The 27,149-nt window shown below is 33.0% G+C and overlaps 1 protein-coding gene across 4 annotated transcripts in view; it reads left to right on the top strand.

Annotated features, from left to right (window-relative positions):
• Positions 1–27,149, top strand: part of TIAM1 (TIAM Rac1 associated GEF 1) — a 265,969-nt gene that overhangs the window by 167,157 nt on the left and 71,663 nt on the right. For all 4 annotated transcript variants that reach the window (XM_051984885.1, XM_051984888.1, XM_051984889.1 and 1 more), the window contains 4 exons: positions 6,006–6,453; positions 13,811–13,983; positions 24,526–24,750; positions 26,521–26,706. In XM_051984885.1, coding sequence (XP_051840845.1) covers positions 6,006–6,453; positions 13,811–13,983; positions 24,526–24,750; positions 26,521–26,706 — 1,032 coding nt within the window. The remainder of the gene's footprint in view (positions 1–6,005; positions 6,454–13,810; positions 13,984–24,525; positions 24,751–26,520; positions 26,707–27,149) is intronic.

Genomic DNA, 27,149 nt, shown 5'->3' on the forward strand with positions numbered 1-27,149 from the left:
AAATATTTAAGAAAAGGGAAGCTATGTTTAAAGAAAAAGTTCTAGAGATGAAGGATAAAGAAAAGGGAGAAAATTTAAGAATGAGCTTTCTGAGAACTGTAAAGAAAATAATTTGGTAATGAGATTTAAGATCATTCCATAAAAAGTTTCTCAAAAAAACTGAAAAAGAAGGGAAAATTAAAAATTAGCAGAATTCATAGGATACCAATAGAGATAATCCCGATTTTTTTTTTTTTTTTTGTCATGCACATATTCTTGTTTAAGGTCAAGATTTATAGTGACAAAGAATTGATTTTCTAAGCAGTTGAAAAACACTATTTCAAAAATTTTAAAGCAGAATAGTTGTCCAGTAATAATAGCAGTTAGAATAGAACATGGTGAAAAATTAAGAATTTGAGCTTTTGAAAATTAATTTTTTCGGCACTATAACATATTCTTTTAAAAGACAAAAATTAGTTTTTAAAAATCCTTCCTGAATTTGAGACATTTTTGGAGAGAAAAGCCTACCTTAAAATAGCTTTTGACATTCAGAAAACATAGAGGTAAAGTTGAGTTATTAAGCCAAATAATTTATGGATCAATGAAATCACCTTTAGAGAATTAAAGACAGAAGCAATGCTGTTTTCCTTGACTCATGCAAGGGGGATGAAATAAAGAAAGAAGTCAATTTTATTACTGGATTATTAGTGACTGTGTAAAAGTATGAAATAAAATGCCAATAGAATAAAAACTATATCCAAAAGATTATCCATTTTGGTCAAAATAGGTTTATGCCAGGAATAGTTTAATATTAGGAAAACAATATTGTAAATCATAAAAAACCAAGAATACTTTAACCCCGTCCAGTCAGTAGATGCAGAAAAATTCTTTGTTAAAATATAATATTCATTTATTTAAAAAAAATAGCACTGAAACACATAGAAGATTTTTTTCTTGTAACATAACACAAAATATTTATTACTTGAATAAAAATAACAGAAACTTTGCCACTACTCTCAATAGAGTGGTTGTTCTAATGGTTATTTTGTGATTTTACTTTTAGAAGTGAAAATATAGCAATAAAGTTAAAAATTGAAATTAAAAGAAAACAGGTACAGAAAAGTTTAAAATCTTCATTTGAAGATGATATACTGACTCATTTAGAAAACTGAAAAAAAAATTGATTAGATATTTGGGATATGATATATACACAAAGTCATTAATATTTTAAAATCCTGTTTTAAAAAAATAACAAATTAAGAGAAAAATGTTTATGACTGTGACAAAATGTGTAAACTTGTATATTAATATCTCAAGACAAACAAAGAGTGATATAAAACAGTTTGAAGAAAAACAAAGGAAGAATTAAATAACTGGATATTTAAAAAAAGAAGAAAAGCAATTCTATGGGTATGGTGTGCCTTATAGATTTGATCAAAATGAAAATATGCTAGTTAATAAAATTAGGTAAAGTAATAATAGGATATTTGTATTAGTATATGTTAATATAAAGTAGCAATTATCGAAATTATTTCATACTTAGTAGAAATCTAGATTCAGGTTAGGTAGTACAACACTATGACTAGAGACACATATACTAATGTTTGATAAATTTCAAATTATATATACATTGGGGAAAGAATTATTTAATAAAAACTGGGGAAAGTTAAACAAAAATATGGTATAAAGTAGGTACATTTATATTACATATCATGCACAATAAATTTTAACGTATAGGATGTGTGTGTATACACACACAGGCATGCATGCGTGTATATGTGTATATATGTATGTATATATAAGGAAAGGAGAGAAAGAAAGGGAGAAAGAAGGGGAGAGGGAGAGAAAAAAAGAGAGAAAGAGTGAGTCATCATCATGGAAAGGAAAACTTCTACCTATTAAACAAATTCAAAAACCTCAGGCAAAATAGATGCCTTTGATCACTGATCATATTAAAATAAAGACTTTTTGTTCAAGGAATTGTAATGCTTTTGTAATCAGCAGATTAAAGCAAAAACCTTTGCTTGATACACTAAATCTATGAGATATTGACTTAAAGGAATAATTTTTCCTGAAAGATTAGTCATCAAAGAATGTGAATTAGGGTATTCTTAAAAAAGAAGTGCATGACCAGTAACCACCTGAAGTGATTAAAATTAAATTATCATATTTAGAGAAATGCAAGTTCTAACAACTCAGGAATATTTAAACCAATTAAATTGGCAAGATAATTTAAAATCTTAAAATCCGGTGCCCTTAAGGCTCTGGAAAAATAAGCATACTCTATACTATTACTATTAGTAAGGCTGTTAATTGGTAAATTCTTTTCAGACAGACTATAACCACATAGTAATTGCTAATAAAATTATTCATATCCTTTGACCTACTATTCCCACTAGTTGGACTATATCTCAAAAATGGTATTGACATCAAAATAAGACTTACCTATACAAAAATAATCTTAGCAGAATTATTCTTGTTAGTAGTAAAAAAAAAGAAAAAAAGAAAAACAAAATATACTTATTCAATAGTTATGACATTTCTCAACAAATCAGGACATATTAATATATTTGAATATTTTTGTATCATAAGAAATGATATCTAATGAAGAATGTAAAGAAATATAGGAAGATCTATATGAAGTGATGTATAGTGCAAAGAATTTAAAACTCACTAAAGGTCTTTTTTTATTGTTTTAATATATTTTTACTTATTTTGTTATATATTTTAAAAAATTTTAATCTTCAATTTTTAAATTTTTGTCACTAAAAGTCTTTATGGAAATAATATTTAAAACAGCAGAGTACATAAATCCATAGAAAAAAGTTTTTAGAAGGGGATATGGGAAGTAATATAGAATGTTTTAATGTCCATCTTGTTCTTATAAAAATCCAGTTATTTTCAAGCAACAATTAACTTTAACATAAGATTTAGCAAGGCCAGCTAGTCTTACTAAGTTTTAACATCAGCACTCTATTTAGATTTGATGTTCATAAGAAATACAGCACTAAAGTCATAGCACAGTTATCAAAGGAAGGTTTGCTTTACTCCAATATTGAAAGAATATGGAAGAAAGATATGGTAGTATTTATCTTCTATGGAGAAAGCTTCACTAGTTTCCTTATGAAACTGTGTGGTTATCAAGTTAAGATATGATAAAGCACATGGTGATTTGAGTGATCTTTAAATATACCAACTCAGATGGACCTAACTCTCCCTTGGTGATCTGGAATTAAGTCAGGGAAATACAATCAATCAGGCTTTAGACCCCTTTGTCTCATTTTGGGTAAAACTAATCCCTGGCAAAGAAGGGAACAAGAAGAAATGGGTCTAACTCATGTTACAAGAAAACACTGGTAGGTATTTCTAATAGCTATGTGACTCTGTGGAAAAATAACAACCACTCAGTCTCAGATTCCCTATCTGTAAAATGGGAATAATAGTAGTATTTACTTCCCAGGGTTGCATTTGAGGATAAAAAGAATATTTGTAAAATGTTTGCAACCTTGTTAGCTAATTAAAAAGTCTCATTTCTTGCCAGTAAAACTGCTTAATTGTGACATCCAATATTACTATTGTTATTATTCTATAATTAATTATTCATAGCATGACACCTGTTTCAAGAGCTTCACCTAAGATCTTTGGGAAAGCAGACATACTAATGAACTGTTAAGTTTAGTTGTGAACTGGTCCAGCCATTGTGGAAAGTAATATGGAACTATGTCCAAAGAATTACTAACCCAAGAGGCATACTTTGTGGCCTGCTACTATATCTGTACTCCGAAGTGATCAAAGAAAGACAAAAAGGATGTATACATACAGCAGCTTTTTTTGGTCATATCAGCGTACTAGAAAGAAACTAAGGGGATGCCTACCAATTGGGAATTGGTTGAAGAATTCATGGCATATGACTGAAATGAAATATCCTAACATAAGAAATGATAAAAGGAGTGGTTTCAGAGAAATCTAGGAGGATCAATACACATTGATTTAAGATAGTGAACTAATTTATGAAATGAAGTTGTGAGTATAGTTGTCCAGAAGTGAAATCACATGCAATTTACAATGATAGTTTGAAATGACACATTTTCATAGCTAAAATATTGTTAGCACTTAATTTTTATATCTGTATTATCATTTATGTCATTGCTAACAAGTTCTATGTTCCATAATTTTAGTATTCATTTTATTTTAATTAGAGGATTGATTAGGAAGGGATGTAATGTACAGAAAGGCATGAGTAGTATATTGGGAAAGGAAGTTTTTCCAGCTTGGAGAATATTTGATGAATTAGGGTGTGGACTTGGCATACTTGATTAATTGAGCAATATGTCAAATTTAATTAGCTAATGAGGAATTATGCAGATGTACCTTGAATACTCTAGTGCTTAGGATGATAATATTAAATATGGGAATGACTCAAAAAGTATGTTGAGGGATGATATATAAGTGATTGTGGTAGACTCTAATAACCTCCAATAGGATTTAATTATTTTTAGGGGAGTACATGAACCATTTTAGAGCAATTAAAACTCTAATGTAAGGATGGTTCTCTCTTCTGCATAGCAAGCAGAGAATTGTAGTTTTTTTCTTTTAAGTTTTTGGAATTGGGAATTGATGCTTCTTTACCTTTTGACTCTAAACTATCATCTAGCTAGCGGCAGTAAACCGCTTGTTTCTAAGCATCTCTGGTTCAAAAAGTGAAATCAATCTCAGAATGCTGAATAGAGCAGTGGGCCCTGCAGAATTATTTGGCACAATACAGAATAAGACACTTTTCCCAAGCAACTAAGAATTGAAGAAGCTCCCAGACCTGATTAGAAGAGAACACTCTCTCCTTGTGGGATGAGTGGGTGGGGTGGTGCAATATTATCCTGTTAGTCATCACATTAAATAATGGACTCCCAAGCAGGCTTTTTATAGGCAGCAGCTCTACAGAGTTAGTTATGTTGTTATATATTCTTACATTTGGAGCAACTAATCAGCCTATAGAACTTTCCCAGGGATCTCAAAGCACTCTTATAAAGCTAAGGGCGGGCAGCTGAGTGCTGCAATTCTTAGCAGGTAGCAGAATCACTGTAGTTGATTTACCAATTAGGTAATTACCAAGACAGAGAAATGATGACTTATATGAAGTGTTTTTCTCTTTTTCCTATTCGGTGAAGATGAATTGAACCCTACTTTGTGCAAGGCACACGAACTATTCAAATACCTAAATAAAATGTTGTCTTCAAGAAGCTTCCTTCATAGGGGAAAGTAGTTAAAATGTAGACAAATAAGTACAAGACAGCTAGAAAAAGAAAAGTACACTGACTCTTCTTCTCTCCCACCCATCTAAATTATTAGCACTCATGCTGAGACAATTTAACAGTTCCTGGACAGCAGAATATCTCTTTCGTCCAGAGAATTTCATATTTTTATAATTTAAAACAGTGAAGGCAGAGCAACAATGTGACACAATGATTAGAATGCCAGGCCTAGAGTCAGGCAGGTCTGAATTTAAATCTGGCTTCATATACTTATTAGCTGTGTGACCTTGAGCAGGTCACTTAACTCTTTCCTCATCCATTAGATGGGGGCAATAATAATACCTATCTCCCTGAGTTGTTGTGAGAATCAAATGAAATAATAATTGTAAAGCTCACTTAGCACAGTGACACAAAGTAAGCTCTGTATAAATGATAGGTATCATTAGCTTTTATTATTATTTGGTCAATAGAAGATGACAGAGGAGAGATCTGTCAGTTTTGGGGTTTGATCATCTTCTGAAGTGACAGAAGCACACTGGCTGTCTTAGCATCAGAGAATTATAGACTATTTGAGTTGGAAGGGATTTTATAGATAATAATACAGCCTTGTCATTTTTCACAAAAGAAAATGATCAGCATAGAGATTAAGCAGTTTGCTCAAGGTTACATAGCTAATTAGCCCAATCCTCAGCTCATTTCTCATTTTGCTCTTTAGTACATTGAATCCCCTAAAATGACATGGCTTCTTTTTTTCTCTTGTTTTTTTCTCCTTTCAAGGATGTGAACATAGGTGAAGGGAGTGAGTTTGCAGACAGTGGAATTGAAGGAGCCACCATTGACACAGACCTCCTCTCCAGGCGCTCCAATGCTACCAATTCCAGCTATTCCCCAACTACTAGCCGAGCATTTTTGGGCAGTGATAGTGGCAGCAGTTCTACTGGAGATGCTGCCCGACAAGGGGTATATGAGAATTTCCGTCGGGAACTGGAAATGAGCACCAACAACAGTGAAAGCCTTGAGGAAGCTGGCTCTGCCCACAGTGATGAACAGAGTAGTGGTACTTTGAGCTCTCTTGGACAGTCAGATATTCTCCTCTCTGCTGCCCAAGGAACAGTACGAAAGGCTGGAGCCTTAGCAGTGAAGAACTTCCTTGTCCACAAAAAGAACAAGAAGGTGGAGTCAGCAACCCGAAGGAAATGGAAGCACTATTGGGTATCTTTGAAAGGTAAGGATAGAAGATATATTTATTACTTTATTAATTTTTTTAAAAAAGAAATTTATATTGAAGTTTTTTATTTACAAAACATATGAATGGGTAATTTTTAATATTGACCCTTGCAAAACCTTCTTTTCCAAATTTTTCCCTCCTTCCCCCCACCCCATCTGATGGCAGGTAGTCCAGTACATGTTAAAATATATGTTAAATCTAATATTGTATACATAGTTATACAGTTATCTTGCTGCAGACGAAAAATCGGATCAAGATCCAGTGGAGGAAAAAAAAAAAAACCTGAGAAAGAAAACAAAATGCAAGCAGACAACAACAGAAAAAGTGAAAAAGTTGTGGTCTACACTCAGTTCCCACAGTCCTGTCTCTGGGTGTGAATGGCTCTCTTCATCACTGAACAATTGGAACTGATTTGAATGATCTCATTGTTTAATCTATTAATTCTTAATCTATAATTCTTTTTTACACATGTTTTAATCTTGTTTTTAAATATAAACATTTTTAGTTTATAATTTTAATTAAATTTAATTCATTAAACATTTTAAGTGCCTAAAATGACTAGTTTCCTTGGTAGGTGATTATAATAACACAAAGATCAAGAAGGGATAGACATGTTATTATATGTAGCAATCTTTTACATGTATAAAATGTATACAGTAACAGTAACTGCTTTAATACATCCCTTTAACTAATGGCAGTTCTCCAGTACATATTTTGGACTCTCCCCAAAATTAAAAATACACATTTTTACCTTACAAATGTCTGTATTTTTGTTCTGAAAGTGGAAGTAGAGGGAAGGATGGATACACAATTAAATGAATACAAAATAACTTCATTTTTGTTTTTACTTTTCTTAACAATCAAGAGACAATATATATAGGATAATGAGAGAGTGCAAGAGCAAGCACAAATGAGGTGTAAGTGCTAGGGAGAGCAGGAAAAGCATAATGTAGGAGGTGCCACCTGAAGTGTACTTACAAAGGAGGAGGAAGAAAGGCTAATAGATGATTCTGTCAAAACATAGCTTTCAAATGGCTCTGAAGGTAGTATAAAAAGAGGAATTCCTAAAATGATTTAAGTGGAGGCAGTATCATTGAAAAAAAAAAATGCTACCCTCCTACAATGTTCACTTTGCTTCAGACATTTGCTAATTTGGATATATAGCTCTTGAATATTTAAGTTCTTATATGTGTATTTTAAAAATAAATAATGTTTATTTTATGTTCATACCTTATAAATGTAGTCTTGTACATTATAGTATAGAATAGACTTAGATAAAGTATATATGGATCATTTCAATTCCATGCATTTGGCCAGAGGGGGGGAAACATATATATTATTATAGAGGATCATATAAACAATATTATTGGTTATCATCAGAAAGTAGATCTGTTATATTCCACAATTCCAAATCCACTGTAGCCTAACTTTGAGATGATAGATGACAGGGCTTCTTAAACTTTTTCCACTCATGATCCCTTTTTGACCTGATTTTTACATATTCCTGAGTATATAGATATATAAATTATACATTTACTGATAATATATCATGACATCATAATCCCCACATTCCGTTTCAGAACCTCATATGAAGTCACAAACTGCAGTTTAAGAAGCTGGAATCTATGAGAAGGACCTTCACATACAAAATTACATATAAATTTTTGTACAAATTTGTCACTTACAAAGTTGCAGCCCCAAGGCTGATGTTGTCTCAGATCATTATTAACACCTGGACAGTAATGGTACCTAGTAAATTCACAACTGGACAGTAATAGCAACTAGTAAATTCACAGGTAAATCCTGTTTGATGAATTCTCTTTTAGGAATATTGAAATCTTGAAGCAAAGTTCAGGTACTGCTTAAGTGGTTCCAGTCAAGTTATTTTGACCTGATTTTGTCTTTTCACACTTTCTTTTGCACCTTCCCTATATATATATATATATATATATATTTGTGTATGTGTGTGTGTGTAATATGTGTGTGCACATATCTATATTCTTTTATATCTAGATCCAGATACACACACATTCATATCTTCATCTTGAAAGTTCATAAGTTTATTGAGGCAGGATTTAGATATTGAAATATACTAACCCAAGGTATCCTGATTCTGTCTTTGCAAGATCTTAGGGGAGCATCTAAATGATTTATCATTTTAAATACTAAGCCCAAATTAAGCCCAGAATATAAAGTGACTAAGATCATTTAGCTAACATGAACCAGGTGGTTAATATGAATAGAATTTACACCCACACTTCTCACTCCCAATCCATTGATCTTTTATGTATTCTCTTTTAATTGCATAATTACATATTCTTTCACATTATACATATATATATATATATACATATATACACATATTTTATGAATATGAGACTAGTCCACAAATGAGATCAGCGTATATAATTTTTTGTTTAAGAATTCTTTCAAAAAATGGAGCTAAGGAGCACCTAGCACCAGCTAGGTGGCATAGTGGTTAGAGCACCAGCTCTGATGTCAGGAGGACCTGAGTTCAAATCTGGCCTTAGATATTTAACACCTTCTTAGCTGGATGACCCTGGGTAAGCTACTTAACCCCAATTGCCTCAGAAGAAAATGGGGCTAAAATTTAATATTTTTATTGTCAAATTAGTTAAAAACAGGTAGTAAGAGGGAGTAAGAGATAACATGTAAGTTGAAATGAAGTGAACAGGAGGAGGCAAACAGCTATTATATAAAAATGAACCATTTGTCAGTGGATTTTATGAATGTTTCTGTATGAGAATCACCCAATCCTCAAACCATAAATCTGCCTCATTTGGATCATAGAATAGTCTTTGACAAATTACTTGATATGGGATATATAATACCTGGATAGGCAAGGATCAATCTGAACCTTTGGAAGACCTTATAATTAGTATTTTGAACTTAGTTCAAACTGTATCTTCATTTCTTCTCTTAATTATACGTTTTGGGTAGCCCCATTGAATAGAAGTTAGTGTTGCTAGACCACAAAGTTGTAGAGGGAGTCATGTATAAAAAGGTTGGTAAGATAGATTGGGGCTAGAATATGAATGTTTAAAAGCTGAAGGTTATATTTGATCCACAATGTAGTAGGGAACCAGTAAAGTGCATTGAACAAGTAAAGGAGCTAACAGGGTCAGGCCTTAATTTTGGAAAATCAGTTTGGCAGCTAGACTATTGGGCAGGGAATTTTCAGAGATAGAAATGACAAGATGGGCAGTTGATAGGATATGTGGTTGAATATGAAGGAGGTGCTAAGGAAAACACTGAGGTCTTGAACCTGTTTGACTATAGGAATGATAGTTCCCTTTTTTTAAATAAGTTGGAAAAGAAATGGGGTTGGAGAAAGAGAAAATTAATTCTGTTTGGGACATTATTATCTGAAGTGCTCATGGGATGTCCAGTGGGAAAGATCCAAAAGACAGTTGGTGATATAGACTTCTAACTTAGGAGACAGACAAGAGTTGCTTTATGGATTTGAGAGTCATCTTCATTGGGATGAAAATTGTAATCATTGAAATCTGATGAGATCACCAAGATGGAGAATGTAGAGAAAAAAGAAAAGACCACCTTTGTACATTTAGTAAGCATGATGTTATGATGATTTAAGTTAAACTGAGAATGAATTGTCAGACCAGTAGAAGGAAAACAAAAAGAGAATAATGTAAATAAAACAAAAAACATATCTAGAGGAGAAATTATCCAGGAGGAGAAGGTAGTCAACATTAGTAAGTAATTTAGAATAGTTCAGGATTAGGATTTAAAAAAAAGATTTGGCAATTAAGAAATCATTAGTTGAAAAATCTTTTACCACATTCAGAGAAAAAATTATGGAGTCTGAATGCAGATCAAAGCATACTATTTTCACTTTTTTTTGTTTCGTTTTTCTTTCTTGTGGCATTTCTCTTTTGTTCTGAGTCTTCTTTCACAACATGACTAATGTGGAAAAATGTTTAACATGATTATACATGTATAATCTCTATCACTTTGTTGTATTGGTGAGGGAAGAAAATGAAAAAAATTGGTACTCAAAATTTTACAAAGATGAATGTTGAAAACTCTTTACATATAAATGGAAAAAATACTTTTAGGTTAAAAAAGAAAACAGTGACAGTTGAGTTGATAAAATTTAAAAAAGATGAACTGGAAGCAATAAGTAGAAAGATTTATTTTTAGGAGTTTTGGGAAAGAGAGGTATTGGATTATAGTTTGAGGGAATGGATGATGTGTTCTAATAAGAGTTGCATTTGTTTTGTTTTATTTTTAAGGATTAGGAGACTTGGGTGTATTTGTAGGAAGAAAGGTTAGAGAAAAAGAGTGATCATGTTGGGATTGTCATCTTTTGAAAACAGGAGGAAATGAATCTAAGGGTATCTATAGAAAGCTTGGCGTTATTAAAGAGAAGGGCCACTTCATCAGAAGTTACTGTACATGAGATGAAGGATGACATCAACAAATCATGAGATGGGGAGAAGAAAATGGTCGTGGCAAAATGGCCTGTATTTTCTTTAAAAAATAAAAAATGAGGGATTTGGTTGAGAAGTTAGGGAAGGGGTGCTGAAGGAGGTTTGAGGACAGAAAATTTGTAATAATTTGCTGAAGTTGGTGAGATTGGGATTGAACTAGGGAAATTCACATTAGGTGAATTGAATTGGAATAGAACCAAGAGAAATCTGCAAAGATGATAGAGTATGTTTCCAATATGTTAAGCCCATAGGCAAGTGATGTGGAAAAGAACTATGCAAACTGGGATAGGCAGACAACTCTGACTCTGACCCTAAAGTAGGTTATTGCTCTTTGTTTTTTGCTTCCATACATGTGTTGCTGTAAAATCCCAGAGGAAGTGATATAAGCATGGTATCTGGGTACTTTTCAAATTCATTTTAACTAATTTCAAATTGTCCCTCACTGCAACATGATAGTCCTTATATTCCTCTCTAATTTCTTCTCTTTCTCACTCACCATAGAAATTATACCAAACTTTCCTTAGTACTCTCCTAATTCCTTTCTTTAATTGAAGACCTAACCTCTTCCTTGATTGAGAAAGTTGAGACCATTTATTGTCACCTTCTTTTTTTCCTTCATTTCAAAACCCCTTTGCATTATTCCCCCTCTTCCTTTACCCAAATCTCTTATAATGAGGTTGGCCCTTTTCTTTTTGAAAACTAATCCCATAAGTGTACTTTTTATCCCTTCTCTTCCCGTCTTCTCTAGCAGATTGCATCCACCCTCACATCCCATTATCACTTTCTTATCTTTAATCTTCAACCTCTCTTTTTCTATTGGTTCTTTCTCTACTGCCTTCAAACATGCCAAAATATCATCCATATCTAAAAGTCTTCCATAAAACCCTAGCATTCTCTCAAGTTATGCTATACCTTGCCTTCCTTTCTCAAACTCCTAGGAAAAAACTCTCTACAATCATTGTCTTCCTTTCTTGTCCTATCCCTCACACCACAAAATTTGGTCATCTGGCTTCCAATCTCATCACTTTACTAAAACTCCTCTCTCTGAACTTGGAGATCATCTCTTAATTGCCAAATCTGATATTTGTTTTTCCCTTTACTCTTTACCTTTCTTGACTCATCTACTATATTTGACTCCATCTCCTGTATCCATTCTTCTTCTCAGCTTTCATGACATGATTTCCTCCTGGTTCTCCTACCTGTCTGATTTGTCCTTTTCTATTTCCTTTGATAAATCATCAATGCATGACCATGCACTGTCCTAATCATATATCCTAGACTACTCTCTTCTCACTCTCATGAGTTTACTCTCATGACATGAGTCATACTCTCATAGATTTTAATTATCATCTCTGTGCAGATCAGATCATCTCTGTGTAGATAACTCCCAGATCTATACATTTACTCCCAAGCTCTTATTTCGGTTTCAGTTCCACATCACCAAATTCCTATTTAATATTTTAATTGTGTCATCTCAGATTAGCATGGCCAAAACAAAGCTCATCTTTCTACCCAAAACATCCTTTCCCCAAACCTTCCTATTTCTATTGATGATATCATTATTCTGCCAATCTTTAAGATTTCTAATACTGATGTGATCCTTATTCCTCACTCTCCTGAATATTCTTTGTGGTTGTTTGAGTCACAGTTTAGAGTCATAAATATAATTGGTAAGCCAGCAAAAAAAAAAAAAAAAAAAAGAAGACTGAAAAGGAACAACTAGACAGGTAGGAGGAGGCCTAGGAGGTTGGTGTCATAAAAATATATCTAGAAGGAAAAAGTTGTCAAGTATCAAATGCAGCAGATAGGTAGAAAAGAATGAAGAAATTTGGCAATCAAGAGTTTGTTGTTAAATTTGGAGAGAGCATTTTCAGCAGAGTGATAAGTTCAAAATACAAATTGCAAAAGATTAGAGTAAGAGATGAGGAAGCAGAGACATCAGGTATGCATAACTTTTGTTAGAAGATAAGCTAAGAAAAGAAAAAAATCAATCTTTCAGATCAGCAACATGAAATAGAAAAAAAATCTCATTTGGAAGTAATGAGAGGGACTGATTGGGGAGGAAAGACTGTGAGGGAAAAGATGAATATAAAGGATAAGTAAAGGAGAAAATAAAGAACATTTATTATATGGAATTGTGAGTTTTAAAATCCAAAAGGGAGCTTTAGAGATCATCTGTTATTAATCATAAGAGACACTTTAGGTGGCTTGGTGAATAGAGTGTTGAGCTTAGAGTTAGGAACATTCATTTTTGTGAGTTCAAATCTGTCCTCAGACACTTAGTAGCAATGTGGCCCTGGATGACTCACTTAACCCCCTTTGCCTCAGTTACTCACCTGTAAAAAATGATCTGGAGAAGGAAATGGCAATCCACTCTACTATTTCTGCCAAAAAAAAAAAAAAAAAACACACACAAAAACAAACCCAAGTATGTCATACAGAGTCGGCATGACTGAAAAACAACTGGACACAATCGTAATCATTTCAGTCTTCAAATTAGGAAATTGAGGTCTGCTGAGTAAAATGATTTATCAGTCAGCAAGCTTTTATTAAGCACCAACTATGTGCTTATGTTCAAGGTTCTGAGTCCAAGGTCATACTATTTATTAGTTTCAATTACTAGATTAAATAACTCTTTACAGCATACCAAACCACCTTTCTATTCGATACCATTCCTTTTTGGATTTTCTGTTTGCTTTTAATCCAAAGAAATGGGAATCATTTACAAAGTAGGATTTTAAAGATTTTGCTTACTTCCTGTTGGTTGGATTCAGGTGGTGATTTTCATATTGCATTGGCTTGCTATTACACAAATCATTTCTTTTCAGTCTTTTCAAATCATTCTTTTCAATATATTGAATGCCTCTGATCTTTTTTCCTAGGATGCACATTATTCTTCTATGAGAGTGATGGGAGGTCTGGAATAGATCACAACAGCATCCCCAAGCATGCAGTCTGGGTGGAGAACAGCATCGTGCAAGCAGTGCCTGAGCATCCAAAGAAGGATTTTGTTTTCTGCCTCAGTAACTCTCTTGGTGATGCATTCCTGTTTCAGGTTTGTCTGCTCCTTTAATTTGAGGAAATTTAATATCTCTGTAAAAAATGACTCCCCTACATGCTATTCCCATCTTTTACTAAATCCTTCCCTCTTATAGAGCAGCCCTCTTTTTCCCCATTATTGAGTTGTTGTTGTTGTTGTTGTTGTTTTTTAACACTCTTTACAAAGAAAAGAGTTGAAAGAAAAAGGTAACAACAGAAGCTTAAACTCATTATCAGGAATTAGCATATTCTCCAAGAGAGGTCTGATAAATCCAAGATGTTGAGAAAACTGCTTTATTTGAGAGGAGATATGAATTCCATTTGATCCTTTAAATACTAATCACAGTGTGAGACAAATCCAGACTATACATAAAGAATTTCTGATTATTGTGTTTCATTTCACATTTTAAGGGGATATGAAGTTTTTAGGTATCAGAAGAGTAGATAGATGTACAAGTTTGAAAATGCTAATTATTATAACTTTCTACTTGAGACTTGAAAGTATTTCAGTAACATTGTACACAAGATTTAAAAGGCACTTCCTCTTTAAGTAATAAGAAATATTATATTTCTCATATAGTGAGAAATTTTCTTTTTCTCATTGGTGAATTCTTTTTTCTTTTAGTGAATTCTCTTCCCCTAATATTTCCTATTCTTTATTTTAGCTGCAGCTTTATTTTTTAATTACTGTCTTAACATGAGAGACAATATCTAACTATTCATATTTAATAGCTATCCAAAATTATCCCTTACTTTAGAAAGAATGTTGGGGTAGCTCATAATGTCTTCACTAAATTCACAAACCTATTTTCAACCTTAGAAACATGATGCTCAGTTAACATACATTTTATTTTTTAAATATATATTTTAAGTGAGAGTCCCTTGAGATCTTATTTTTCTGTTTCCTGCTCTAGTAATTGATATTTAGACCATTCTGAAGCACCACAAAAAAGACAGGGGCTATTTTATTAGATTTTTGCACTGCTTTTTTATGTTTTATGTATTCTATATTCTGTTTCTTTTAGAAAAATGTAATTTGCTATGTCATTTTCCATTAAATGTGAATGTCATTAAGATCATGAGTGATGTACACGTGCATGCACACACACACACACACACACACACACACACTTTTATTATAACAGAAGACCTTATTCATTAAAATTTCTGGCATCTTGTTATGGCAAAATTTACCATCATTCTCATAATTCATTCAGAATCATGGTTGATCATTGCAGTAATCACAGTTTTCAGATTTTAATTACTTGTCTTTGTCAGGTTGTGTTATTGTAAAAAGTATTCTTCAAGTTTTATTTAAATTTTCATCAATTCATTCAAATCTTTTCAGATTTGTCTTTTCTTATTGCATGGTAATATTCCATTATACTAATTTACCATAATTTGTTAAGGTATTCCCTTTTTGATCCAGCATCTGATTGAATTTGATACTCATTCTCTCATTCCTCCCTCTCCCCTCTCTCACTTTCCTTCTACTTCTCTTTTTAGTTTAATATATTTCTACCCCAAACCCTTTGTTCATGTTGTATTTTATACTCATTTGCCCAGTTTAGAAGAAAATAACTTTGGAGTGATAATTACTGCCTCTACTCTTTCTTCTGGTTATATAGTTTTCTACTTGAATTGCCCAATTATATAAAATAGTATGTTCCCCTACTTTTCCTCCTACTAATGATTTTCCTTCCTTTTCCTTTCTTCTATTAACATCTCTGTGACCCCTAATGATATTAAGGTCTTCAGGGAACAATTTTTATCAAGACCCTTTATTAGACTGTAAACACTTCATCCTTGTATAGTCCTTTCTGCTTACTTATTTAAAAAAATTTTAATGAAAAAAAGTGCTACTGTGCCTTAGCTGACTCCCATCCATCCATCCCCCCTGTACCGTGTTCCATTGCTGAGTTCTTCCCAGAACTTCCATCTTGAGGAATGGGCTAGACCAACCTTGAACCTTTATTTTTACCTCCACTCTTACCACTTCTATTTTATATATCATTCCACAGTAGAATTTAAGTCCTTGAAAGCAGAAATTCTCTTTCTTTTTACTTGTTTTTTGTGTCTCCAGTACTTAGTACAGGTGCCTAGCATATAGGAAGCCCTTAATCATTGCTTTTTACCTTGATTTATCTTCATGTAACATATTTCTTTTGACTTCTGTTCTTGTATTCAGTTTCTACTCAGTTCTGTTCTTTTCATCAGGAATGCTTAAAAGTTATCCATTTCATTTAAGATCTGTCTTTTTCTTATAAGATTTTACTCAGTTTTATTAGGTAAGCTACTTTTGGTTGTAAACTTGCATCTTTTGTCTTTTGGAATATTGTGTTCCAGATACTCTCTCCTTTCTAATGATAGCTGCTATTATTTTTTTGTCATGCTGACTTTGTCTCTTTGATATTTATACTTGTTATTTCTGAGTCTACATGCAGTATTTTTTCTTTAACTTGGGATTTTGCTCACAAAATTTTAGAAGTTTTCATTTTGGGACTAATTTTTAGGATGTTATTCGGGAAACTTTTCTATTTTTACTCTATCCTCTGGTTTTAATACATATGCATACTCTCATGAATTCCTGAAATATAATATCCAAGTGCTTTTTCTACTTCTAACTTTCAGATAATCCAATTATTCTCATTCATTTATTCATGAAATTTTTTAAGGCTGGGCTTCACCATCTCATCCAGTTTGGAAATACAGGGACTACTTACAAACCTGATCCCACTTCTGATTGGCAGCTAAGCATATTTTGCCTTAACTAGTTTCCTCCTCCTTAGGCAACCTGGTTCTCTCCTGTCATTCTTCCTGGTGACTCACCACATTGGTGATGAATCTAGTGCAGATACCTAACAAGCCGAACTCAATTCAGCTCAGAGTCCTTGCATTCAAGATAATTCCTTAGCAGTTTACTGGGATTACAGGTGTGTGCTATCACACATGTTTAGTCTAATTATTCTCATGCTCCTTGATCTATTTTTCAGGCTAATTATTCTTGATAGGAGATACCTTAGATTTATTCTTTTCGTTTTTTTTCAGATTTTTGACTTTGAACATTTCTCATTGTTGTTTGGTCATTCTAATTTTCAAGAATTTCTTTACTTAGGTTTTTTTCACATTTTATGTGAAGCTCCTAATTCTTCTTTCAAATCTTGCCTCCAATATTCTCATTTTCCCCTTGTATTTTCTTTGAGTCTCATTTCATTTATATTATAATTTTAAAACTCTTTTAAAAACTCATATTTCATTTCTTTTAGGAATTCTGGCAGTGTCCAAGCAGTATTTTCCTTTGAATTTTATCTTGTAGTTTTTTGGAGTTATTTTCTCCTTTGGGATTTATGTTTTAGGCATCATTGGCACAATAATAGCTATTCTTATTTAATCCTTAGATACTACATACCTCCTACGTGATACAGTATACTTCTAGTTCCTGTCATGCCTACATAATTTTATTACTTTCAGATGTCATATGCTTTACCAGAAAGCTCATTGCATCTTGTTCTTTCCACATCTTATTAATACCTATATTTATTTCTTGTTTGCATGTTTACTAGGCACAGTGAGTTCACTTGGTAGAAAAAAGTTAATTCTCTAATGGTTTTTAAGTGTTAACAAATTCTTTAAGGGGTTGTTGTGTTCCGTGCTATGAAAAGCATAAGATGTGTCTGTGAACTGAAAGATCCTTTAAAAAAAAAAAAGTTTAGTTTTACTTTTCAAGTAAAGATTAGATTATGGAGCCTTACTTACTAACTACGTGCTTACTTGTTCAAAATAACAGGATTCTGATTTATAATAAATATGGAGTTCTGCCTTGGAGTTTCTCTTTTTCTCAAGCATGATATATTTGAGAGAGATTTGCTAAACAAAAATGACTTTATTTGGCTTGAAGAAGAAGAGATGTAGGTGAAAATAATGGGGATAGAGGAGCTAAAACAGGAAGCAATTTTTAAGTTAATAGATTTGAGAGCTAGAAAGAACCTCAGAGTTCAGATAATCCAAATTCTTTAATTTTACAGATGAGAAATCTATGACCTAAGGAATTTGTGACAGCAGTCACATATTTGACAAGAGCTCTAATTCAGACCAAAGCTTTCTGATCCCTTATCTAACAGCCTTTCCACTAAAATTTGCTTTTAAGGTCTAATCTCGATTATCACCCATTTTTGTGATTTCTGTGAGGTAGTTACACATCATTTACTTTAATTCTATAAGCAATAATTGGTGGTGTTTTCAGAATTGAATATTTCTAAGCTGCCTGTTTCAGTTCTACCTTTGCTGTCAAATATTCGCTAAATAAGTAATTTTGTAGTCTTTCGGTCAGTCAGCAAGCATTTATTAAGCCTTTACTATATGCCTGGCACTGTGTTAAATCTGAATCTATGCTAGGAAAAGAAAGAGAAGAACCTGAACATTAAATTGAAATATCCAAATGAGATTTATTTAAGAATATTTTTATAGCCATTTGTTGCCTCAGAATGGGAAGAGATGACAGGCATTTTGAGTTTTTTAGGAAATTGTGGAGAGGAAGAGGATTAGAGTAGAACCAGAAATGGGTTTCCAGTTTTCCTTTTTATCTAGTATTACCTATTGGTATTACCTGTCTCTGACATATTTTGGGCATGGTTCCCTTGACTTCCCCAGGATTCTAGGTCAGTGATTGATAAGGAAACAAGTAATTGTATTTGTTAGCTCCTGATCAGTCCTTTAGGATATTTGAGCCTTGAAATTGGTGAAATTGGATAAAGCACATAGGATTATAATATTCTCTTCCCCTACCTTTGAAAAGATGATCCAAAAGTCTATTATCTGTGATCCTAAGCACTCTGGAGCCATTTGATTCCAAGTTGATACTTATCTATAAAGATGTAATTTTTGAAGTTAAGAAGTTCTTTGAAGGACATTTAAAACAGTAAACCTGTGGAAAGGAAACAACTAAGGCTACATAGATTCAAGATACATAATAGTGAAAAATTTTTATGGGCATAGGTATCCCATGGAAGTTGTCATTTTCTTGAAATTCAATGAGTGAATTATGATAATGAAAAGTCATCTCTATTCAGATCACTTCCAATAATTTTGTGATGAAGATATGGAGCATTCTAGACATAGGGAACAGTCAGAGAAAATGCCAAGAGATGGAGTGTCTTGTTTATTGAATAGTTAGGAAATCAGTGTCACATATTGAAGAATAAGGTGGAAGAAGACCAGAGAGGTAGAAGGGAACTAGATTATGAAAGGCTATGAATGCCAAACAGAGCATTTTGCATTTGATCCTGGAGGCAATAGGGAGCCACTAAAGTTTACTGAGTAGGGAGGATGACATGGTCAGACCTGAGCTTTTGGAAAACCATTTTGAAGGACCCACTTGTGGGTTATTGCCACAATCCAGGTGTGATAGGATGACAGTGTCAGAGGGGAGAAGGAGATGTTTTAGAAAAGTGAAGTTGACAGGCCTTGGCAAGAGATTACCTGGGGGAATGGGGAGTGGAAATGGGACGGGGCAGGGATGGGAGTGAGTGAGAAGGTGAGAGATATCTCCTAAGCTCTGAGACTAAGCGGATAGGTTGGATTGTTTTGCCCTCTATACTGATAGGGAAGGTAAGAGAAGTGCCTTTAGGAGAAAAGATAATGAGTTCTGTCTTGGACATGCTGAGTCTATTGGACATACAATTTAAGAAGTCTCAGAGGGAGGTGGTGATATAAGACTGGGGGTCAGCAGAGAGGCAGGAGCAGAATAGGTTGATTAGAGAATGATCAGCATAGAGAAGGTATTGAATTATTTTTCCCCTCTAATCCTATGATTGCTTTATATGTTACCTATTTAGCTTTATCAGTTTTTCATCATTTCCTCACTTGATAATGTTTCTATGTCATTGTACAAATCATTGATAAGAATATTGAATAGGGACTGAGGATAAAGTCCATTTTAATGACTTTGAAAGTTATTTGTCTTTAGACAATATCAAAATCCAGTTGGCTACTTTGCAAATTTATGTGGTTATAGTGATAAGGAATACACATGGAATAAATTGCCTTTTTATGTTATATATTTTTTATTTTTTTATGTTATATTAGTAGCATTTTTTTTGTTTCTGTAAAAACATTTTGTTATAATTACAAATTATATAAATACTACAACCCTGCAGCACATTCAATTTTAGGTTGTTTGTGTATTATTCAGATAATCCTTAAATGTACAAGTTTGTTTTCTAAAATATAGAATAACTATTAAAATCTCTTTAATTAGTAAAACTCAAAGATTAGAAATGTAACAAACAATACAATTCAGAGGAAATAAAACAAATTAGACTTAATAAAAGAAATGAAACTGATTCAAAAATCTCACAAACAATCTATTCTTCAAGCAGTTTGTTTGAATAATAACTTTTTCTTCCTTAGGAGGTATTTTTTTTAAAATGTAGTCTCTCTTGATTTTTCTTGCATTATTAATAAATAGCACTTTAAACTTCAAAAAATGCTTTCCTTACTACAATGCTTCTAGATAGCTTTATTTTACAGATTAAAAAAAAAATAGATGGTCAGTGCACTTAAAGGTGGTTGATGACATGGCCAATGTGGTTTTAACTTTAACCCTGTTACTCCCAGATTCAGTGTTTTTTTTTTTTCCCCCACGACATCATGTATTTTTTGGAAAAGGGTTTAATTAGCATTTTATGATTCTGTTGCTAGCATATGTCTTCTAGAATGTTTTTAGCATGAAATAAATTTCTTAGTCCTTGCTACTTACCCACATCATTGATTATATGAAATCAATCTAGATAAATCCAGACTGTATTTACTTCAAAGGTCTATGATTTCTTCAATGTGATTTTTCCTTTCATTGACAAAGAAAATGAAATTAAGGAGATGGTTTATGTTCCAGAGTTCCTATGACCAAAAAGTTCTTTATCCAGTAGCACAGTCTTAATAATAAGTTTTCCTGAACTTAGCACTGGTTTGTCTTTAGAGAATATACTCAAAGATTTTCCAGATTTATAGAAACTTGCAGAGCCTTTAATCTATTGCCTTAGCTTTTAAGAATATTGGGTATACTTCTCATAATGAAGCTTTATAGTGGAGAGAAATGGGAAATTGAATTTAAATAATTAAGCTGTCAGTTTCATCTTAACCCTCAGATGTCAAAAATGTTTAAAATTGTACAAATGCATTTTTTGTAATTATGCTCAGGCTCTGTCAGTAGTTTTATTTCTTATTCTTCACATAGTATTTATGCTTTTCCTAGAAGGTCAAGAAAATTATAAAATTTCTCATTTCTGCCTCTCTCTTATATCCTCACTGAAAAGTAATGGGTGATACAGAAGTTCAGAGGATACAACTGAGAAATATTTGCTTCTTCATGCCCCACTGCAAGGCATGAGATTTTATTTTGATGAGACTCACTTGAACATCCTTAAAGATCCTAATTAAATTTACTTTAAAGAAGATATTGTAAGATTACTAATTCACTGAAATAGATTTCAGGATGTTGGTATTTATGGATTGGAAGAAGTGTAAAGCATTTTTATCAAATGAGAAATTCTTCTATGATACTTGGTGATTTGTTAACCCTGAAACTTTTAAATAAAATATTCCAGAAAACTGTTAATTGCTCAACTCGCTACAGGAGGCAGCTTGCATTCATGTCAGCATAGCTTATTCCTCTGAATAAGGACCAATTTTGTTGGAAAGATATTTTAATGGATTGTGTATCTCTGGAAATTGATTTAGCCTAAAAATAGAGATTGGCACTGACTGCTGCTTTATTTAGACAGGCCAGCAGGAACAAAAATTTTTTCTAATGTAACTGCCTTTGACGACAACCACAAGACAAAGTAATATTTAACTATATTTTAAATAGGCATGGAGTGCTGAGGTAATCCTAGGTATACAAGCTAAAATTTAAAGAACCTAGAATGTTAAGCTGTATGAATTGAGCATATTTCCATTAACTTTTTTTTTTGCAGGGGGGAGATGAAGAGGTCTTAAAAATAATCAAATTTGACTTTTATAAAGATGGTAGAATAATATATAACTCTGCTAAGGATCTATGAGCAAGCACTATTAGAAATTTTAATGACAGAGGGGAAGAAGGAGAGTAGGACTGAAAGAGATATTGCTTTCCATATCAGAAAAGCCCAGTAAACACTGATGTATATGATGTACATATACTTCCAGTCTCTTTTACCTGGATTCCCTGTTTCTGTACTTTTCTCTGTAGTCCCTTAGTGATAAGACCTACATTACTTTCCACAGAATTGATCTGACTTAGAGCTTAGGGCCTCCCATTTCTCCATGTGATGCTACCATAGTTCTTAACAAAAATGTCCAGAGGCTGATAGGGAAGGCCTGCTTATTCATCAATGGCAATGACCTGTCCTGAAAGTGATGTGAAGGACCTATATGCTCACACCACTCCTTCTGAAGTACTATAATTCACATTCAAGAAGGGGCTCCATCCTTCAACCCTTACCTCTTCCTCCTCTGCTTTAAGGAAAATGACTTCTTTATTTCCAGTCTTTCATCTCTAACTGCCTGCTGGTCATCTCAAACTGGTTATCCAATGGACATCCTAAACTCAGCATGTCCAAAACTGAGCTCATTATCTTTCGCCTCAAACATCCCCTTTTTCCTAACTTGCTTGTCACAATTAAGGATGTTACCATCATCTTTCCAGACTCACAATCTTTAACCCATTCTCTTTCACTCCCTCATATCCAATCTATTAATTTTATCTTCAAAATATGACTTGTTGATTGTACTTTCATGATATCTATGATATTCCCTTATCTCTTCTGTTACTATCACCACCCTAATATAGGCCCTTATCACCTCATATCAAGACTATTGTAATATCCTCTTATCATTCCAATTTATCTTTCTTTCATCTTTCAAAATGATCTTCCTCAAACACAAGTCTGATTATGTAATTGCCACCTCACCCTTGCCCAAATTTAGTAAACTCCAGTGACTTCCTATCATCTCCAGGATCAAATATAAAGTCTGCTGTTTGATATTTAAAATTCTTCATAACCTGGTCTCCATTCCATTCTTCTTACACCTTACACCCCATCACATTCTCTTCAATTCAGTAATACTGATAACGTGGCTCTTCGCTGAACAAGTTGCTCTTTCTCCTATTTCTATCCATCCCCCCCTATTCATGTAGTGCTCTTCCATCTTATCTTTGCTTTCTGGCTTCTCTGGTGTATTTCACACTCCAATTAAAATCTCAACTTCTACTTTTCCCCATTAGACTTGGAGCTCTTTGAGAGCTGTTCTTCTTCACTCCTCTCCCCCCACCTTTTTTTTTTTTTTGCATTCCTAACTCTTAGCAAAGTGCCTGTCATGTAATATTAGGTGTTTAATAAATGTTTATTGACTGATTACACACAGATTCTTACATGATTCCCAGTCAGTAGTTTTATATCTGTTATGATGTATTTTATTCCATGTTTGTGGTTATTCAGTGCTTTACATTTATACTCTTCTATTTCTCTTAAAGAATAAATTCATCACTTAAAGGCATGAAGTTGCTGAGTAATCTACAAATAAACCTTGAATTTCTTAAGTCTCAACCCTGTCTGCATCATCCTCCTCATGTCTGCTTTTGCGTTGAAGTTACTAAATATCAAAGAATATATTCACTTGGTTTGAAGGACCTTGTCAAATTATTATTCTACTTATTAATCTTTTGTAGCAGATTCTGAATCATAAGCTACAATTATCTTCATGGCAGGCTTTTTGCTAAGGCTCATCGTGAGAACTGCAAGATGGAATGACTGAATTTTCCATAAACTGTTTCTTATTACCTTTGAAAACACAAAAATAAACCCACTATGAATTCTCTTGTTTGCCTCTCCAAAAAGAAAAAAAAAGCCTGTCCTTTTCTTATGCTGAAACTTCTTTATGATCCTAGTTTCATTTACTAAGAAAATGTCAATTTTGCTATGGTTCTATTTTTTCCAGTAAAACATCAACTCCTATTCCATTGAGTAACAATTTCATATTTTGAACACCAGCAATTAAGTTAGTGTTCAGCTTTTTCATTACTCTCTTCATAGAAACAGAAGGCTTAGGACCATTTCAAATTTTTCTTTATTTCATGGATTGCCATAACCGAGAATTCTTTACTGAATTCATCTAATCCACTAATAATCCAGTTAGTCACTTGGTTCACATTAAAGCCATTTCTCTTGGTAGGACCTATCTACTACTTTTTAATTTACCATAGTCTTCAGAGACCCTTCCAAGCTACATTGAGTCATCAAAGCTTATTTGCACCCTGTACTTATTATTCTGGGCAGCTTCATGATAGAGGATCTTTATTTACTAAACTCCAAAGCCTGAGTTCTGGTTATTGAACCAGCTCCAATTAACTACTTCCTTTAGTGATTCCATACAGAAGGTCATTGTAACTTGTCTTTTTCACTGTAATGTCTAAAGACATGAGCATGAGAATCAGGAGAATGACTTCTTCTGATAAGTCCAGGTTTGTATCTGACAGCTACATAAAATATGACTTTCTTTGCTACCTCTTCATTCTTTACAGACCATCAGCCAAACTGAATTAGAAAACTGGATTACTGCTATCCATTCTGCTTGTGCAACTGCTGTAGCAAGACATCACCACAAAGAGGACACTCTTCGACTCCTGAAATCAGAGATCAAAAAACTAGAACAAAAGATTGATATGGATGAGAAGATGAAGAAAATGGGTGATATGCAGCTATCTTCAGTAACTGATTCCAAGAAGAAGAAAACAATTCTTGATCAGGTAACCATTACTTTTTTTTAGTTGAAATCTAGGTTTTTGAAAGTGTTTGCTGCTTTAAAATTATCAACCTTTTATATTGTATATTGTATCAACCTTTTTTTGTATATATACACAAAATAATTTTTTGTGTATATATACATGTATATATACACATACACACAAAAAATTATATATACAATTTGTATATTGTATCAACCTTTAATCTAGATACTAAATTCATAATTTTAACTGCCTGTTTTCCTCAGCCTTTGGTCAGGGTTATTTATTCATGAGTTAAATGGGTATGATGTTGGTCATCTCAAACTGATCCAAACTTATCCAATGAACATCTTAAACTCAGCATGTCCAAAACTGAGCTCACTATTTTTTCCCTCAACCATTTCCTTCCTCCTAACTTGCTTGTCATGGTTGAGGATACTACCATCTTTCCAGTCATCCAGGTGTCATGCTTAACACATTCTCCCTCTCATATCCCATCTGGCAAAGCTGCCAATAAGGCAAAATCCAATAGAAGTCTTCCCTCTCTCCCAAGTGATGTACCATTTGAAGAAAGCAGACTGCTTCATTTAAAGATTGAAATTTTATCCCCTTTATTGGTTTTTGGCTCAGAAACTATCATAAATTTTTGGACTTGTAATAAATTTAAGAGTAAATAGTTCTATTGAATCAAAAGTAGAAGGCATTTTAAATAATAAATCTGTCCAAATATATAATGTAATTAGGTGCCTCTCCATGCTAAAAGGATTTTGCTACTCCCTAGATTTATATTTGGGAAGCTTCATGATGTAGAGTATATATTTACTATACCCTAAAATCTGAATTCATAAGTTGTTGAATTAGCTCTTAAGAATTGCTTTCTTTAGTGACTCTTTACAGAAGGTCAAAATAACTTGTCTTTTTCATTGTAATTTAACAACATTGAAAAATGCATAATTGTTTTTAAAAAAAGAAGACAAAGGTGAAATTAAAATAGAATCTAAATATTTTCCATTTACCAAAAAAAAAAAAAAGTCTACATGGCTAATTTTTTTCCTCAATAATGTGTTGAAACTTCAATGCTCTGATGGGCCAGTATGTTAGCTTCTATTTGTAATCCTAATTTCCCTTTATTATATTTTAGTACATTTCAAGGTTCAGCATTAAAATAGGTATTATGGTTTTTTAGACAGTAGTTTATTAAGAATGCCAAGGAATACTTAGTTAGTTTGGTTTACTGTTCATTTATTTCCCTTCTTTGGGCCTTTCTTCCCTCTTTCTGAATTTCTATTTCTTTCTATGTATACTTATCTATTTAACCCTTTTTCTGTTATTTTCTTTCTGTCTTTCACAAATATATTGTGTTACACTCTATTTTTGGTCCCAAAGATGTCTCCTCACCAAAAAAAAAAAAGTTACACACATAATTTATCTGATATAAAAAAGGTACAAGTTCATACTGAGCAAAATTGGTCTTTTGAGTTTTTTTTTTCTTTTTATACCTCTAGTTTATGGGCTAGAGATTAATCAATAGGAAGTATATAATGGAGAATGGAAGGAAAGGTAAGTAATATGCTGAAGTTTCTGCACATATCATTATTACAGAATCAAATCTTTTCAGGAAAAAAAATTATCCCTAGATATAAGAATACCTGATTTCTTTACATTTGGAAATTTGGGGTCCTTTCGTCCTAGGTTTACAACAAATTTTGAAAAGTAGATAAGTTACTGATATTCTTATGAATAGAACATATTGTGTATTTATTTTCTTTTCTTCATTTCTCTCTGTTGTAGATATTTGTTTGGGAGCAAAATCTTGAACAATTCCAAATGGATCTATTTCGATATCGTTGTTACTTAGCTAGCCTACAAGGAGGGGAGCTGCCAAATCCTAAAAGGCTACTTGCTTTTGCCAGTAGACCAACCAAAGTAGCCATGGGCCGCCTTGGAATTTTTTCTGTATCCTCCTTTCATGCCCTGGTGAGTTTGATTTGATGGTCGGTGGTTGTTGTTTAAAATGTTCAATTTAATCATTAATTTCCAGAAGGACTTGACAGCAGTCTCCCAGCATTCATATGTCCCTTTTACATAGAAATTTGTGGTTCTTTTCATACTTTGTACTGAATGCAAATCTTTACTCAGTCACATTCTGAGGTTTATTATATAAGCTTCAGTCTTGATGAGATTTATTACTTTTCCAAGCTAATATGAAATTGTAAAGGCTAAATAGATACTTACACACCCTTTTCCTATGAAATTGCATCCCAATGTAGAATCACCATGGATACCATTCCCACACTTGGATGTTGAACCATAGAGCTTTTGGCACTAAATTAGTCTGTTGCTTTTTCTAGTCTATTATCTTACTTGGGTAGAAACTGTGGAAGCAGCTGTACCCGTCAATTGAATACAGAACTGTAATT

This window comes from Antechinus flavipes, chromosome 3, assembly GCF_016432865.1.
Source record: "Antechinus flavipes isolate AdamAnt ecotype Samford, QLD, Australia chromosome 3, AdamAnt_v2, whole genome shotgun sequence".
Lineage (NCBI taxonomy): Eukaryota > Metazoa > Chordata > Mammalia > Dasyuromorphia > Dasyuridae > Antechinus > Antechinus flavipes.